This window comes from Lissotriton helveticus, chromosome 2_1 (assembly GCF_964261635.1).
Source record: "Lissotriton helveticus chromosome 2_1, aLisHel1.1, whole genome shotgun sequence".
NCBI lineage: Eukaryota > Metazoa > Chordata > Amphibia > Caudata > Salamandridae > Lissotriton > Lissotriton helveticus.
In genome coordinates, this window is record NC_136059.1 from 1,065,234,090 (window position 1) to 1,065,247,878 (window position 13,789).

General features: G+C 48.7%; 1 protein-coding gene across 1 annotated transcript in view; it reads left to right on the top strand.

Moving 5' to 3' along the window:
- The window catches only part of GLDC (glycine decarboxylase), a 329,331-nt gene that overhangs the window by 183,601 nt on the left and 131,941 nt on the right, over nt 1–13,789 (top strand). Inside the window, 2 exon segments of the mRNA XM_078675866.1 lie at nt 1,378–1,474; nt 13,568–13,673. Of these exon segments, the coding sequence (XP_078531992.1) occupies nt 1,378–1,474; nt 13,568–13,673 (203 nt within the window).

The following is a 13,789-nucleotide window of genomic DNA, read 5'->3' on the forward strand; positions in this document are numbered from 1 at the left end:
AAATTTGTGGCCAATTATCTTTAAGCTCATAAATCCAATAGATCATTTTAAATCCCTTCAAAATGACAAATTTGCAGTATATCTAGGACTCCTTAAGCAAAGAGTGGCAGTATTTCAATGGATCCTTTGTTTAGCAGGTGTCATCTTGTTGCACAGTGACGTCGATCATAAAACCTCTGGGCGTGATGGCATCATGTAGTGCCTTAGTACCAAAGGCCAGGTTACAAATGCATCCTCTTCAAGAGTGTCTTGCAAAACAATGGTCAAAACTCACTGGGTAACGGAAATGTACAGTGTAAGTGAAGTACGGGAATCAGAAGTTGTTACTGGGTACTTTGTTCTTCCATCAACAGCCATTGGTGACCACCACTACAGACATTAGATGTTAGAAGAGCTGATATGTATTACATAAAATAGACAAAGACCAGTTGCAAAACAATTGTTAGCTGCAGTTGCACAACCACATTTTAGAAAATCATTCTCAAAAGCAGGTGTTGCCAGGCGGATTGTAAGATTTGTTCCAATATGTTATGCAAAAGCCAAGAACCTATTCAACTCCGAGGAAGCAGTTAGTGATTTTTATGCGTAATATTCCATTAGCCAGACATATGTATATCTGCTACTTGGTCGTTTATACATATATTTGATAAGCATTTATGTATAGACGCTCAAGCCCAACAAGATGCACAGGTCGGACACATTGTTTTAAAGACATTCCAAAAATATCCTGCATTTGCTTGCAACCCATCACTTTACTGCTTTTAAGTCTATGCACACCATATGCGCTTTCATTTGCAATACGAAGTTTACTATCTGTTGATGCCATCTTAAACAGCATGGCACCGACATCTCATTAACTCCCACTACATTCACTGTAGTAGTTATCAAGTACCTGTAGGAAGCATTTCAGAATCCAACTATTTCATAGTGTATCTTTGCAAGCACACTGCGGCCTCACTGTGCCAGACACTATGACTCCCGAAATGTGTGTTTTGCATGAACACAGTTCTGCACTACCCCACGGGATTGCATCAGTCTGTTCACCCATGTATCATCCACTTTGCCAGTTCTGTTCACTTCTCTAGACAGTCATTTAGTCAGGCTTCAAGGTAATACTTATAATGTGACTTTATGCTCCTTGTCCTGATGAAGACCCAGCAAGAACAAGCATAGAATCCAAAATGTTACATTGACAACCACTTAAAAAATGACTGCTGTAGAAACTAAAATATTATTAGCAGAGTATATTTTTACAAATGCATCCTTTATTGGGCTGGAGAACATTTAACAATATCTAGAACATTAATTATAGTATGGCGGTACAGTCTTACTTTGCTCGATTGTCAACGTTTCATGTTTTGCGCCCTCGTGTCCTAGAGATGCCACAGGAAAGGAGGTGTATCGTCTTGCCTTGCAAACCAGAGAACAGCACATTAGGCGGGATAAAGCTACAAGCAACATCTGCACCGCACAGGTAAAGCATGATGCATACGGTTTTTAAATTGCATTCAATTACTGCAATGATTTAGTGGGTTTTTCGTTGAAAGATGTATTTTTCTTAATCCGCTAACATTTAGGGTTTGACCAAATCACCAGTAATGGCTTTTAAGAACTGAAGGTTTATTTGCATTTGTCAGCATTACTCTTCTGTTACAGTTTTTGCGTTTAAAGTAGGTTTAGAGCCATTCAGGCCAGTATGCTGGTATGAGTGTATACAAGGAGTTGAGAGTAAGTGCTAAGCTGTTGAAGGTTGCTGCCGAGGGCAGTGCAAGTGCTGTTGCTAACACACTTATTCGGTGTGCCTCATCACATGTAGCACAAGATTGCAGGTGGATCAAAGGGGAGCATTCATCTGTTGCAGGCACTTACTGTTCTGCTGCCCCTACTTTCTCCTATATCTGCCACCTTCACCCCAACATTTCAACTTCAGTGTTAACCTACAAAAGCAAAACACCACCTGCAATCACAGCACTAACCTGCATCAGCTTGTGTTTACTGAATGACCCAATTCATACAAACTGGGATGGTGCAATGAGCTAAAAAACTGTGTTGGATCTAGCCCTGATCTCTTGACTGGGTGAGAGTATTCTGCTTAATTCAGAGACTCTGTCCCTCACCACCCCTTTTTGTAAATAATTTTGTCCACCCTAAGCGTGGAAGGGTATACTCAGACATGAGTCCCTTGCTCATTGCACCATCAGGATTCAAGCAAGCCGGGCCGAAGACGGCTGTAATGCCAGAAACCGGTCCCCGGAAGCTTGTTTCCTTCCCAGTGTAAGAATTGGCTTTTGTAGTTTGGTTTGCCCTGTTCCCATCATGCACTGGGACAGGAACAGACTAATTTGCATACAGCCAGGTTCTGAAACTGGGATGGTGCAATGAGCTAAAAAACGGTGTTGGATCTAGCCCTGATCTCTTGACTGGGTGAGAGTATTCTGCTTAATTCAGAGACTCTGTCCCTCACCACCCCTTTTTGTAAACCAATTCATACAAAGGCATAGCACACTCTAAAGTAACACTATAACAAACAAAACCAAGCTTATTACATTTGTCCGTGCTTGCTTAACCACATTTTAGGATCACACAATACATTGGTAGTGTTCTGCATGCAAAGTGTCGGTGTGGGGCGGGTGAGGAAGCAAATAGCTATGTGTGGAATCTAACTGGGGGGCACTACCAACCAGAATATAAGATCCTTAATTATTGCCCGGCGGTGTCGCCTCTTGAACCCACAAAGAAGTTAAACTATTGAAGAGGCAGGCGCTGGAGACTGGAAGGCAGGAAACAAGGTTTTTATTCTCTCCGGAGGAGAACACAACGAAACGGACAGAAGGTATCGTTCTGAGGTGCTCTAACTGCATCCTTGAGGCCTGGCCTCTTATACACAAGTTTATCTTTTTATTACATGTAACACATTCTCGTCGATACTTTGATGTACGGAAAGACATCCTCAGAATCCCCCCTTTCCCAGCCCGTTCCCACGCAAGGTTACAGTGGAAGTCCCCGCCCCGTTCACAACAGGTGATGATCATCGCGCAGCTGGATATTCCGCCGATCCACAGTGTGTGTGGGTTTCGATCGGATCTCGTGGGATGGGGGGGGCTTTGATCATCTCGGGGGTCCTTTGAGGAGGAAAGCTTTCTATTGTACGGGGAGGGGCAAGGGATTGGTATCGGCAGAGCTGGGTGTCGGCCTGGGAACGGGGAAGACAAACGGGCACACGGGGAAATGGGGTTTGCATCAAAGGGCCGGGGATCATAAATGGGAAGAAGGGAGGTGTCGCGCTGGGAACAGGACGAGGGTCTGGGGCAGAGCAGCGCTGAAGAGGGGTTTTATGATTCGCGGCAGGTGCAGGCAGGGGGGTTGTCAGTATGCGGGGGATGCCGGCGAAGTTAGGAATGGGAGAGAGGCGCGCTGGCTCTCGGCGGGAGCAGGGAAGCCATGGTGTTCAAAATGGCGGCTGTTTTACGCGCACAAAAAGGTTAAGGAGAGCAAGAGGGCGCCGATAATGTTGACGGTTTCAGCCTAACTTTCAACAGTCCTCCCTTTTCAACATATCTAGCCAACTTGCTTACTCAATGTCAATTTTCATCAATTTCCTAACTTCGGTATCATACAATGCTCTCATATGTTCGCTTCCAATGTCCACAGTTTTGGGAAAAATACAACTCGCACATAAAGAACACATAGGTGGCAAACATTGAATTCCTAAGCATAGGCCACATATTACAACTACGGGAATCAGGATAATGGTGAGCAGTCTCCAGCCCCAGCTTTTGACGGTGTCCCAGAACCAACCACCAAGCGACCATTCTTCTTGCTCTTGGTGAACTTCCGAAGAGAGTCTGTGAAGATGTTCGATGGCTTTGTACACTGAGGGTGAGTTGTCCGGTATGTATGTACAACAGCTGGCCCCAATAATGCGGCATGCTCCTCCACGGTCCGCCAGAACCACATCTAGAACGAGGCGGTTCTGAAGAGCCACCAAACGGACCGCTTGGAGCTCGGCAGTGTTGTTGGCAAAGATGCCCGCTGTGATGTTCATGGTTGTCTCGACTGCCTGAGTCAAATGTCGGATGGCACGGCTGTTTGCCATCGGGCCCCAGAGGGGGACGAGTCCTTTCATAGCATCGAGGAACTGTGCCCCTGTTGAGTCGGCTTGCTCAACGTCTTTGGCTCGTTTTTGTCTGTGGTGATTCGCTGGGGCCACATAAGTTGGAGGAAGGACGAAGGAGATGTAGCAAGTGCCCCCCCAGCCTTTGGGGAGCCAGGTGTAGGCCTTCGTGCCGCAGACGAAATACATGTTTGGAGATGACACAAAGGAAGGTGGATCCGTGGAATCCAGAGTGCTGGTAAAGCGGCAAGCGCTGCGACCCACCAGCTGTGTCCCAAGTCCTTCTACACACATGTGGCCTGTGACGTTGATGACCGTCAGGGCCACAGTCAGAGTGGCAGCCGTTCGTTTCCGCAGATAAGAGAAGGTGGGTCTGGTTGGATTGTTGAACACCTGCATTTCGATTCGTTCTTTGGCCGGGATGTCCATTTGGATCGAGTCGCTGGGGGTCAGCGGGCAGAAGTGTGTCTTTGTCTTGTTTCGCCCGGCCCCATGAGAAGGATGTGAGGCAGTTCTGCTGGAGGTGGCATTTCCCGTATAGCTTTCTTGTAGGAGGATCAGCCAGGCAAGGCAGGAGCCGTGGACGGAGAAGGGTGAAGGGATGAATGGTATTGAATGTCCAGTGGCATGGGGTAGCAACCCACAGATCCAGCAGTTGGTGGCGTTGGTGGCAAGATTGTGCTGGTGAAGTAGCTGCACGAAAGAGTTGTTCCAAAACTCCTTTCGTCTCTCTCTTAGTTGAGGAGAGAGCGAAATTAGATGATGTTCCTTCACGGTGGTAGGCTGAGCAGTGGTTAGGAATGTTTCGTGAGCAGGTGCGTGTTCTTCCATAATCCAGAGCGTAGTCATGAGGAGAAAACAGAGGAGGATTACGATGAAGAGTGCAATTGTCTTTGAGCTGTGGAGTCTGTCTATTCTCGGATTTCTGTAGTGGGTATTTCCTGCTGTCTCCGTCGGCTTCTTATTTGGCGCTTCCATCATCTTCTTATCTGGCGCTTCCATCATCTTCGTCTTCAAGGTGCTCGGTAGTGGGCAGGACCACAGACTTAGTTTTAGTTTCTCTCCAGGTAACCCTTGGTAGTTTGGGTCACCGTTCTGAGATCCTTTAACCTAGTCCGTGGCCTACTTAGCCGAAGCTCCCTCCTTTCGACGCAGGAAATACCCTTCTCGAGATGGCACAGTGGGGTCAGGATGTTTTGAAAGTTCAAGTGTCTCTGTGTCAGGATAGCAGTTCAACGATGGTCGGTCCTGGTTCAGGAGCTCTTCTTGGGTGTTGACGGTGTCTGTCGTGGCCAGGGTTGGAGAGACCTTTTTGCAGTGATGGGCGTGCAGCCAATGTTTCTTCCCCTCCACTCGAAGTGCGGTCCGAGTGGTGATCAGCACTTGCCAGGGGCCCGTCCACCGGGGTTCCAAACTCTTTGATCGCTGAAAATTTCGGATCAGCACGAAGTCCCCCGGCTGGATGGCGTGACCCGGACCCCTGGAAGCATCGGGGATGGCCTGCTGCACCTGCTGATGAAGGACAGACAAAGTTTCAGTCAATTTGTACAGATAATCAGACATTAGGACATCCGGAACGTCATGAATGGAAGTTGGTTTCGGGGCAGACCAGACGCTCATGGGTCGACCGAAGACAACTTCATAAGGGGTTAAGTGATGTCGGGTGGGGGTAGAGCGCATCGATAGCAATGCCAATGGGAGGGCGTCTGGCCATTTCAGGCCTGTCGTAGCCACTATTTTGGCCAGTTTAAGCTTTAGTGTGGCATTGTGTCGTTCGACAAGCCCAGCAGATTGAGGGTGGAAGACTGCGTGGAATTTCTGTTTAATACCCAGCCCATTTAGGATGAGCTGGATAACTTGGGCTACAAAGTGGGGGCCATTATCACTCCATAAAACACGACAGAGGCCATAACGGGGGAAAAACTCCTTTAACAGAACCTTTGCAGTGGCCATAGCGGTGTTGTCACGGGTTGGATATGCTTCTACCCACTTGCTAAATGCGCACACCACGACGAGTACATATTTCAGGCCTTGGCATCTGTCTAGCTGGATGTAGTCCATCTGCAGGACTTCAAATGGGTGGTTTGGGACCCCAAATCCCCCCCGGGGTACTACAGTTCCTTTCCCGGGGTTGTGTTGCAGGCATATTAAGCATTGTTGGACCAGGCGTTTGGCGGAATCTGGGATCTTGTCATTGTGCCAGACCCTGGAGACAAGTTCGATCATGGGGGCTGATCCTATGTGGGCAGGGGAGTGTGCCATGGCCGTGTCTCTGTCTGCCAGCAGCTAATTTTTTTGAGTTAGGCGCCTTGACGCCCAGTGGGCATAGTAGCGCGTGAATAAATCATATTTCATTTCATTTCATATGGGAATCAAGTACGAATCAGGTAGCAACCATTTGTTCGTGTCTTTCGTCCGCCAGCAGCCTTCATCGTCTTTCAATCCCACCCGTGTCCATTCAGTCAATTCGTGTTGTGTGCTAGTCGTTTGTATGTCTCTGATTGTGTCCTTGGCGTCAGTCCAGTTTTCTGCTTGTGACCTGGTCACATACATATGTGTTGTCGTTCTATTTTCAGCTGTCGTTCGGGCGGTGATGTCAGCTAGTGCATTTCCCTGTCCGATAATGTCTGTCACTTTCTTGTGTGCCTGGCATTTGATAACGGCAAGTTTGTTGGGGAGGAGGACAGCTTCGATTAAGGCGGAGACTAAATCCCCGTGCAAAATGGGTGTGCCGTGGGAGGTCAAGTATCCTCTCTCCCTCCAGAGGAGCCCAAAATGGTGAACCACCCCGAAGGCATACTGGCTGTCAGTGTAAATGTTCGCTGTGGTTCCTGTCGCCAGGATGCAGGCTCGCGTCAAAGCAATCAGTTCCGCTGCCTGGGCAGATCGCTGGGTGATGCGGGCTGTTTCTACTACAGTTCGAGCCGTGGTGACTGCATAGGCAGCGGAAGTGGTACCATCGGGGAGTTTGATGCAAGAACCGTCCACCCACAACTCCCCGTCGGGGTCAGGGAAAGCTGTGTCTCTGAGATCGACCCTACTCCTGGTCTGTTCGTCCGTAAGAGTCACGCAGTCATGTACGGGGTGCATATTGGGATCGTTCTCTGGCAAGGGTAACAGAGTTGCTGGGTTCAGTGTGGTGCATCTTTTCAGGGTGATATGGGGGGCAAGCAAGGTCAGTTCGTATCCAGTCAGTCGTGCACTCGTCAGGTGTTGCGTCTTGGTTTGGTTCAGGAGGGTGTCGACTGCATGGGGTACCAGTACCGTGAGGGAATTCGAGAGTACGATCCCCGCACTCTGTCGGATAGAGACTGCAGCAGCAGCTACAGCTCGAAGGCAGGCAGGCAAGGCTCAGGCGACAGGGTCAAGAGTGGCAGAGAAGTAAGCGCACGGTCGTTGCTTAGGGCCGATGGCCTGGGTCAGGACAGATAAAGCGCACCCCTCCCTTTCGTGAGTGTAAAGGGAGAAGGGCTTTCTGTAATCAGGGGTACCCAGGACAGGGGCTGAGCAAAGGGCATCTCGCAGTTCTGTGAAGGAAGTTTGACACTCAGGAGTCCAAGGGAGTGGGAAAGGGACGTCTTTGTTTAGTAGAGAAAGCAGTGGTTTTACAACGAGGCTGAAGTTTGGTAACCATTGTCGGCAGAAGGAGGTGAGGCCTAATAGGGAGCGAACCTGCTTCTGGGTTTTAGGGACAGGGGTATCTAGAATGGTTTGGATTCGATCAGGGGTGAGTTTTCTTCCATCTTTGGACAAAAGGTGGCCTAGGTAGGTGACCTGAGGTAGGCAGAATTGCAACTTCTTCTTGGAGACCTTGTGGCCATTTTCCGCGAGGAAGTGCAAGAGTTGAATGGTGGCGGTAACCGCTAGAGGGGTGGTGTCGGCTGCCAAAAGGATGTCATCGACATATTGTACCAACACCACCCCGTCGGGTAACCGGACTTGGTCTAGTTGTCTTTTGAGGGCCTGGCTGTAGATGCTAGGGCTCTCCGTGTAGCCTTGAGGGGCTCGGCAAAACCTATATGAGCGGGCTTTTAGGGTAAAGCCGAAGAGATATCGGCTGTCTGGGTGGATGGGGATGGAGAAGAATGCGTTCTTGAGGTCGATGACGGAAAAGGTGGTGGCAGTGGATGGAATCAAGGTCAGGATGGTGGTGATGTCTGAGACCACAGGGTACTGGGGTACCACCACTTTGTTGATCTCTCGGAGGTCGATGATGAAACGGTATGCTTTCTCATCTCCCTCTCCCTGCTTCTTGATAATGGGTAAGATAGGGCTGTTGCAAACGTTGCTAACCACTTCCTCTACCACTCCTGCGTCTATCAGTGACTGGATAATCATTACCAATGCCTTCTCGCCCTCTGGCGATATCCGATATTGTGGGAGTTTAGGGAGTGTTGCGTCTGGTCGGACAGTAATGTGCACTGGGTCAATTAACATACGCCCTACGTCCGAATCCGCTTTGGCCCACAGATACGGAGGTAGAGTGTCAAGCAGGGACGCGTCAACGTCGGTGATGGAAAACATGTGTCGGGGGGAACAATGTCTAAGCAGAACGGGGTTGTCGTAAAGAAACACTCGAACTCCATCTTGAGAACACCTAATCGTCGCTCGGAAGTGTTTCAGTAAGTCAAGTCCCATAATGGCGTCAGGGCTATTGGAGGAAAGCAAGAACGTGGTGTCGGTGGTGTTGTTTTCTACGTCAAAGAGAATCGGGGCAGACAAAGGGTTGGTGGAGGGCGTTCCATCGAAACCTGTTGATGTTATGAGTGAGCCAGACAAGGGTGCCCTTGGAATCAGTCGTTTAGATAACGCACTACGTGTTGCGCCAGTGTCTACCAGAAATGGAGACTTGGTACCCAGGACCTTAGCAGTGACATAAGGGCCCTGCTGGTCAACATAGAGCTCGACTGGATCCCTCCCTCGCCCTTGGCTGTCCTATGCAAAGGTGTGAGTGTCGTCATAGTCAGATTGTTGATATTGGTTCTGTCTGGGTCGATCGAACGTATTTGGTCTGCTGGATCTGTCATTAGTCGCGTCATTTGGGGGCCCTCGTTGTTGTCCCCTAGGTCTCGGTCCGTTTGTCACATCCCTGGGGTCTTTGTTTCTGATCATTTCCAGAAGAAATGGGCACTGGGATTTCCAATGGCCAGTCCCTTTGCAGAAAGCGCACTGGTCTTCTCTAAGGTCTGTGCGTCCACTGTAGGAAGTCAGAGTGCGGTCCTGGGGAAATGTAGTCTTAGGGACGTTTGTCTGGTAGTTTCCTCGGTATTGGTCTCGTCCTATAGTCACCCCTTGCAGTTTGGCAATCATCACCCTCTCTTTTAAGTCTTTCTTCTTTTTCTCTGTTGCCCTATCGTTTTCATTTTTCTGATGCTCGTAATATTGGGCCATTTGGAGAATCGCTGTAGGTTTGGAGGCTGCCCAACTACTCTCGCTGGCCTGTAGTTTCTGGGAGATTTCCAATGATAGGCCCTTAACATAATTCTGGACAAACAGATGGTGTCCGGTTGCAGTGGTCATGTCCTGGCCGCTGTAATCGGAGAACACCGTTTCAAACCGGGAGAAGTATTCCGATACATCCTCCTGGGGTTTTTGGCGACAGGCTGTTACTATCGACCAGTCCACTTTCTTTTCTGGGATTAGGGTTTTTAATTTCTCTACGATTTTATCTGGGAGATCTAGAATGGATTTCAACGGCTTTTGTCCTGGTCCCCGTTGTTTGTCCAGGTCATCGAGTTGTGACCAGGTATGTCCAAACAGCTCAAGGTGGTCGACTTTCCGGATTTGCTTCCACACATCAGCTGGTAGACATAACCCGAAGAACAAGTCGATGTCAGCCAGGGTCATGATCGTTGAACCCAGGGCTGTACCCAATTCAGTATAGAAGGCAGTGGGGTTTTTACGCAGGTCGGGTAGAGATTTCCGGAATGTCAGTATCTCTTGCCGGTCCCATGGCTGGTAGACCCAGTTGTATACTACCCTTCCCTTCGCATCTTGGTTGTTTGCATCATCGTGAGTCCCTGTACCCCGAGGAGGAACCCAGTAAGGGGCAGCCTCACGTATCGGCATCATGGTGTTAGATTGCTCGGTTGGTGGTTCGGTCACTACGGGGGCTGCGGATTTAGCTCCCGGCTTTCGTTCAGTGAGGTGGCGGAAAACCTCAAGCGTACGCGTAAGGAGGTCCGACACATCACACTCGCCCTCATCCCCGATATCGACCTTCCGGTACAGAGTCCTTAGGCTCTCGGGACCTTTGTCTCGATATCGGTCCTCGTATGCATTCAAGACATGATAACACAGTCGTACGGTAAAATGTCGTCTGTGACTCCCTGTATACGAGCTGAACATATCTGTGATGTACTCTTCATCATCCTTCCTTTCTACCAGTGTCCTTGCTATTTTGTCGATCCCCGCTCGCTCATCTTTGTCTAGTCTGTTTGTCCTTGCAGGGCCAGCCCCTCGAGTCTCATGGTCGTCTAACGTTGTTGTTGATGCGGGTTTTAATACAAGGGGTTCGGCTGGCACGGAGGCCATTGGGGCCGACGCTGTGGCGGTACCTTCGTTTGTACCTGGGGGTGGCGCGTGCTGCGCCAAGGGTTGAGAAGGGGCATATGGAGGGGGCATGTAGATGATAGGAGGACCTAACAGCAGGTCCTCATTGGCTTGTCGTTTCGAGGGTAAATCAGGGTAGAGCATGGAGAGGGTTCTAACCGGACACTGGCTTGGCGTTTCTATTTCTAGTTTCTGTTTAGCTTTCTCTCTTTCCTTTATCTCTTTTTCTAGTTTCTGAGCAGCTAGGTGGGCTGCTTTTCGCAGCTCTTTTTCCAACCTACTCTCAATTTTCTTTTTACGTTGTTCAGTTTCTTTTCGCCACATGCCGAAGCTGTCAAGCATGGTAGGTGTGGTCTTGTTTTTACCCAGGGCAGTTTCTAGCGTTTTTATTTTATCATCATCGAAGGATCCTATCAGGGGCCATTGACTGTCTTGACCCTTTTTTGTATATTTATGCCATAGTTTACTATAGGCTATAGCGGTCAATCCATGCTTCATGAACATGTCCTTATTAGGGGTGCCTTCCAGTGGGGCTGGATGGTCCATCTCTAATAAGCGGTCCGGGCTAAACAGGCTACTAATCAGTGGGGAGAAGACAGACATGACGGCTCGTAACGAGGGACTAAAAAGTCAGCACTGCCCATCTTATCACTAGGTGCAAAGACTGGACAGAATATTTCTATTCTACGTTGTTTGCAGGCAGTGAATACCTCATGGATCAAAGAATAACAAAAGACCAATAAATAACAATGGGGAGAATGAGCAGGTCCGCAAAGATCTGCGTTACCTACCCTTTTCACTATCTGCAAAGAGGGTGGTCTCTTCCCTGTTTGCAGACAGGGAATCTCAAGGAAACAATAGTTTGCGAACAACAGTTCAGTTTCAAGTAATTATTGAGTGGGGGAGAAAAAAATAAGCACGGCTACTGCCCTACCTATCCTCCACTGCTTGCAAAGAGAGAGCCCGTTGTTTCTCCGTTTGCAGACAGTGAATCTCCAAATAGATCAAGATAACAAAAAGACCGATAAATAACAATGGGGAGAATGAGTAGGTCCGCAAAGATCTGCGTTACCTACCCTTTTCACTATCTGCAAAAAGGGTGGTCTCTTCCCTGTTTGCAGACAGGGAATCTCCAGGAAACAATAGTTTGTGAACAACAGTTCAGTTTCAAGTGATTATTGAGTGGGGGAGAAAAAATAAGCACGGCTGCTGCCCTACCTATCCTCCACTGCTTGCAAAGAGAGAGACCGTTGTTTCTCCGTTTGCAGACAGTGAATCTCCAAATAAATAAAAAGAGCAATACTAGTATTTTAAACAAACAAGCAATCAAACAAATATTTCGCGACTTGTCGTGGTTACACGACCTTACCCGGACCGCATGGACAGTTTCCTGTCTTCCGAATCCAGCGCCCGATCGTCCTCTCTTCTCCGTTATCCTCGCGGCACTCCTGATGGTTCCCAGTCAGGACCGTAGATCACTCGAGAGAGGTCTGTTCGGAACCAGTGAAGTTCGGATGATCGGCTGTCAGACGAGGGTCTATCGGACAGACGCGTTCCCGATCGTTGCAGTCGTTCACTTTGTCGTCAGGACCTCTCCCACTGGATCCATGGGTCGCTGATGGGCCCCACGCTTGGGACGCCAATTGTGGAATCTAACTGGGGGGCACTACCAACCAGAATATAAGATCCTTAATTATTGCCCGGCGGTGTCGCCTCTTGAACCCACAAAGAAGTTAAACTATTGAAGAGGCAGGCGCTGGAGACTGGAAGGCAGGAAACAAGGTTTTTATTCTCTCCGGAGGAGAACACAACGAAACGGACAGAAGGTATCGTTCTGAGGTGCTCTAACTGCATCCTTGAGGCCTGGCCTCTTATACACAAGTTTATCTTTTTATTACATGTAACACATTCTCGTCGATACTTTGATGTACGGAAAGACATCCTCAGAATCCCCCCTTTCCCAGCCCGTTCCCACGCAAGGTTACAGTGGAAGTCCCCGCCCCGTTCACAACAGGTGATGATCATCGCGCAGCTGGATATTCCGCCGATCCACAGTGTGTGTGGGTTTCGATCGGATCTCGTGGGATGGGGGGGGGGCTTTGATCATCTCGGGGGTCCTTTGAGGAGGAAAGCTTTCTATTGTACGGGGAGGGGCAAGGGATTGGTATCGGCAGAGCTGGGTGTCGGCCTGGGAACGGGGAAGACAAACGGGCACACGGGGAAATGGGGTTTGCATCAAAGGGCCGGGGATCATAAATGGGAAGAAGGGAGGTGTCGCGCTGGGAACAGGACGAGGGTCTGGGGCAGAGCAGCGCTGAAGAGGGGTTTTATGATTCGCGGCAGGTGCAGGCAGGGGGGTTGTCAGTATGCGGGGGATGCCGGCGAAGTTAGGAATGGGAGAGAGGCGCGCTGGCTCTCGGCGGGAGCAGGGAAGCCATGGTGTTCAAAATGGCGGCTGTTTTACGCGCACAAAAAGGTTAAGGAGAGCAAGAGGGCGCCGATAATGTTGACGGTTTCAGCCTAACTTTCAACATATGGTATGCTGTTGGGCGGAGTCTGATCAATTTAAGGAAGGGATTATGGACAGGGTATTTTTTGTTGCCATGCATAGTCTATGCTTTGGTAGATAATATTTTAGAACGCTTTTGAAGCCACCATTGGAAGTGGACCATTGCAATTTTAAATAGAAATTGCAAAATGCTGTTTTATTGTTTTTGAAAGTGCATTGCAACTGTGTGCCATGTTCATGGCTAACGTTTAATTCTTTCCTCCCTCACAAATAAATTAAGTTAATTGAACAACTTAACCTTATGATGTACAAAGTACTGTTACAATAGGAGTATGTGAACTTTATGAAATTAATCTACCAATTTGAGTAACATACCTTATCTAATCTTGTAGGCACTTTTGGCAAATATGGCCGCCATGTTTGGCGTCTACCATGGACCCAGTGGTTTGAAGCATATTGCAAAGAGAGTCCATAATGCCACTTTGATCTTGGCTGAAGGTATGTTTAGTTAACTGGTTAAAGGCTGTTTTATAGTGGCTTGTGCTACTAATATTGAAGGAGTAGAAGATGTACTACTGGATGCAGATTGATTTGTATTCGAGGTGCAGGAATTC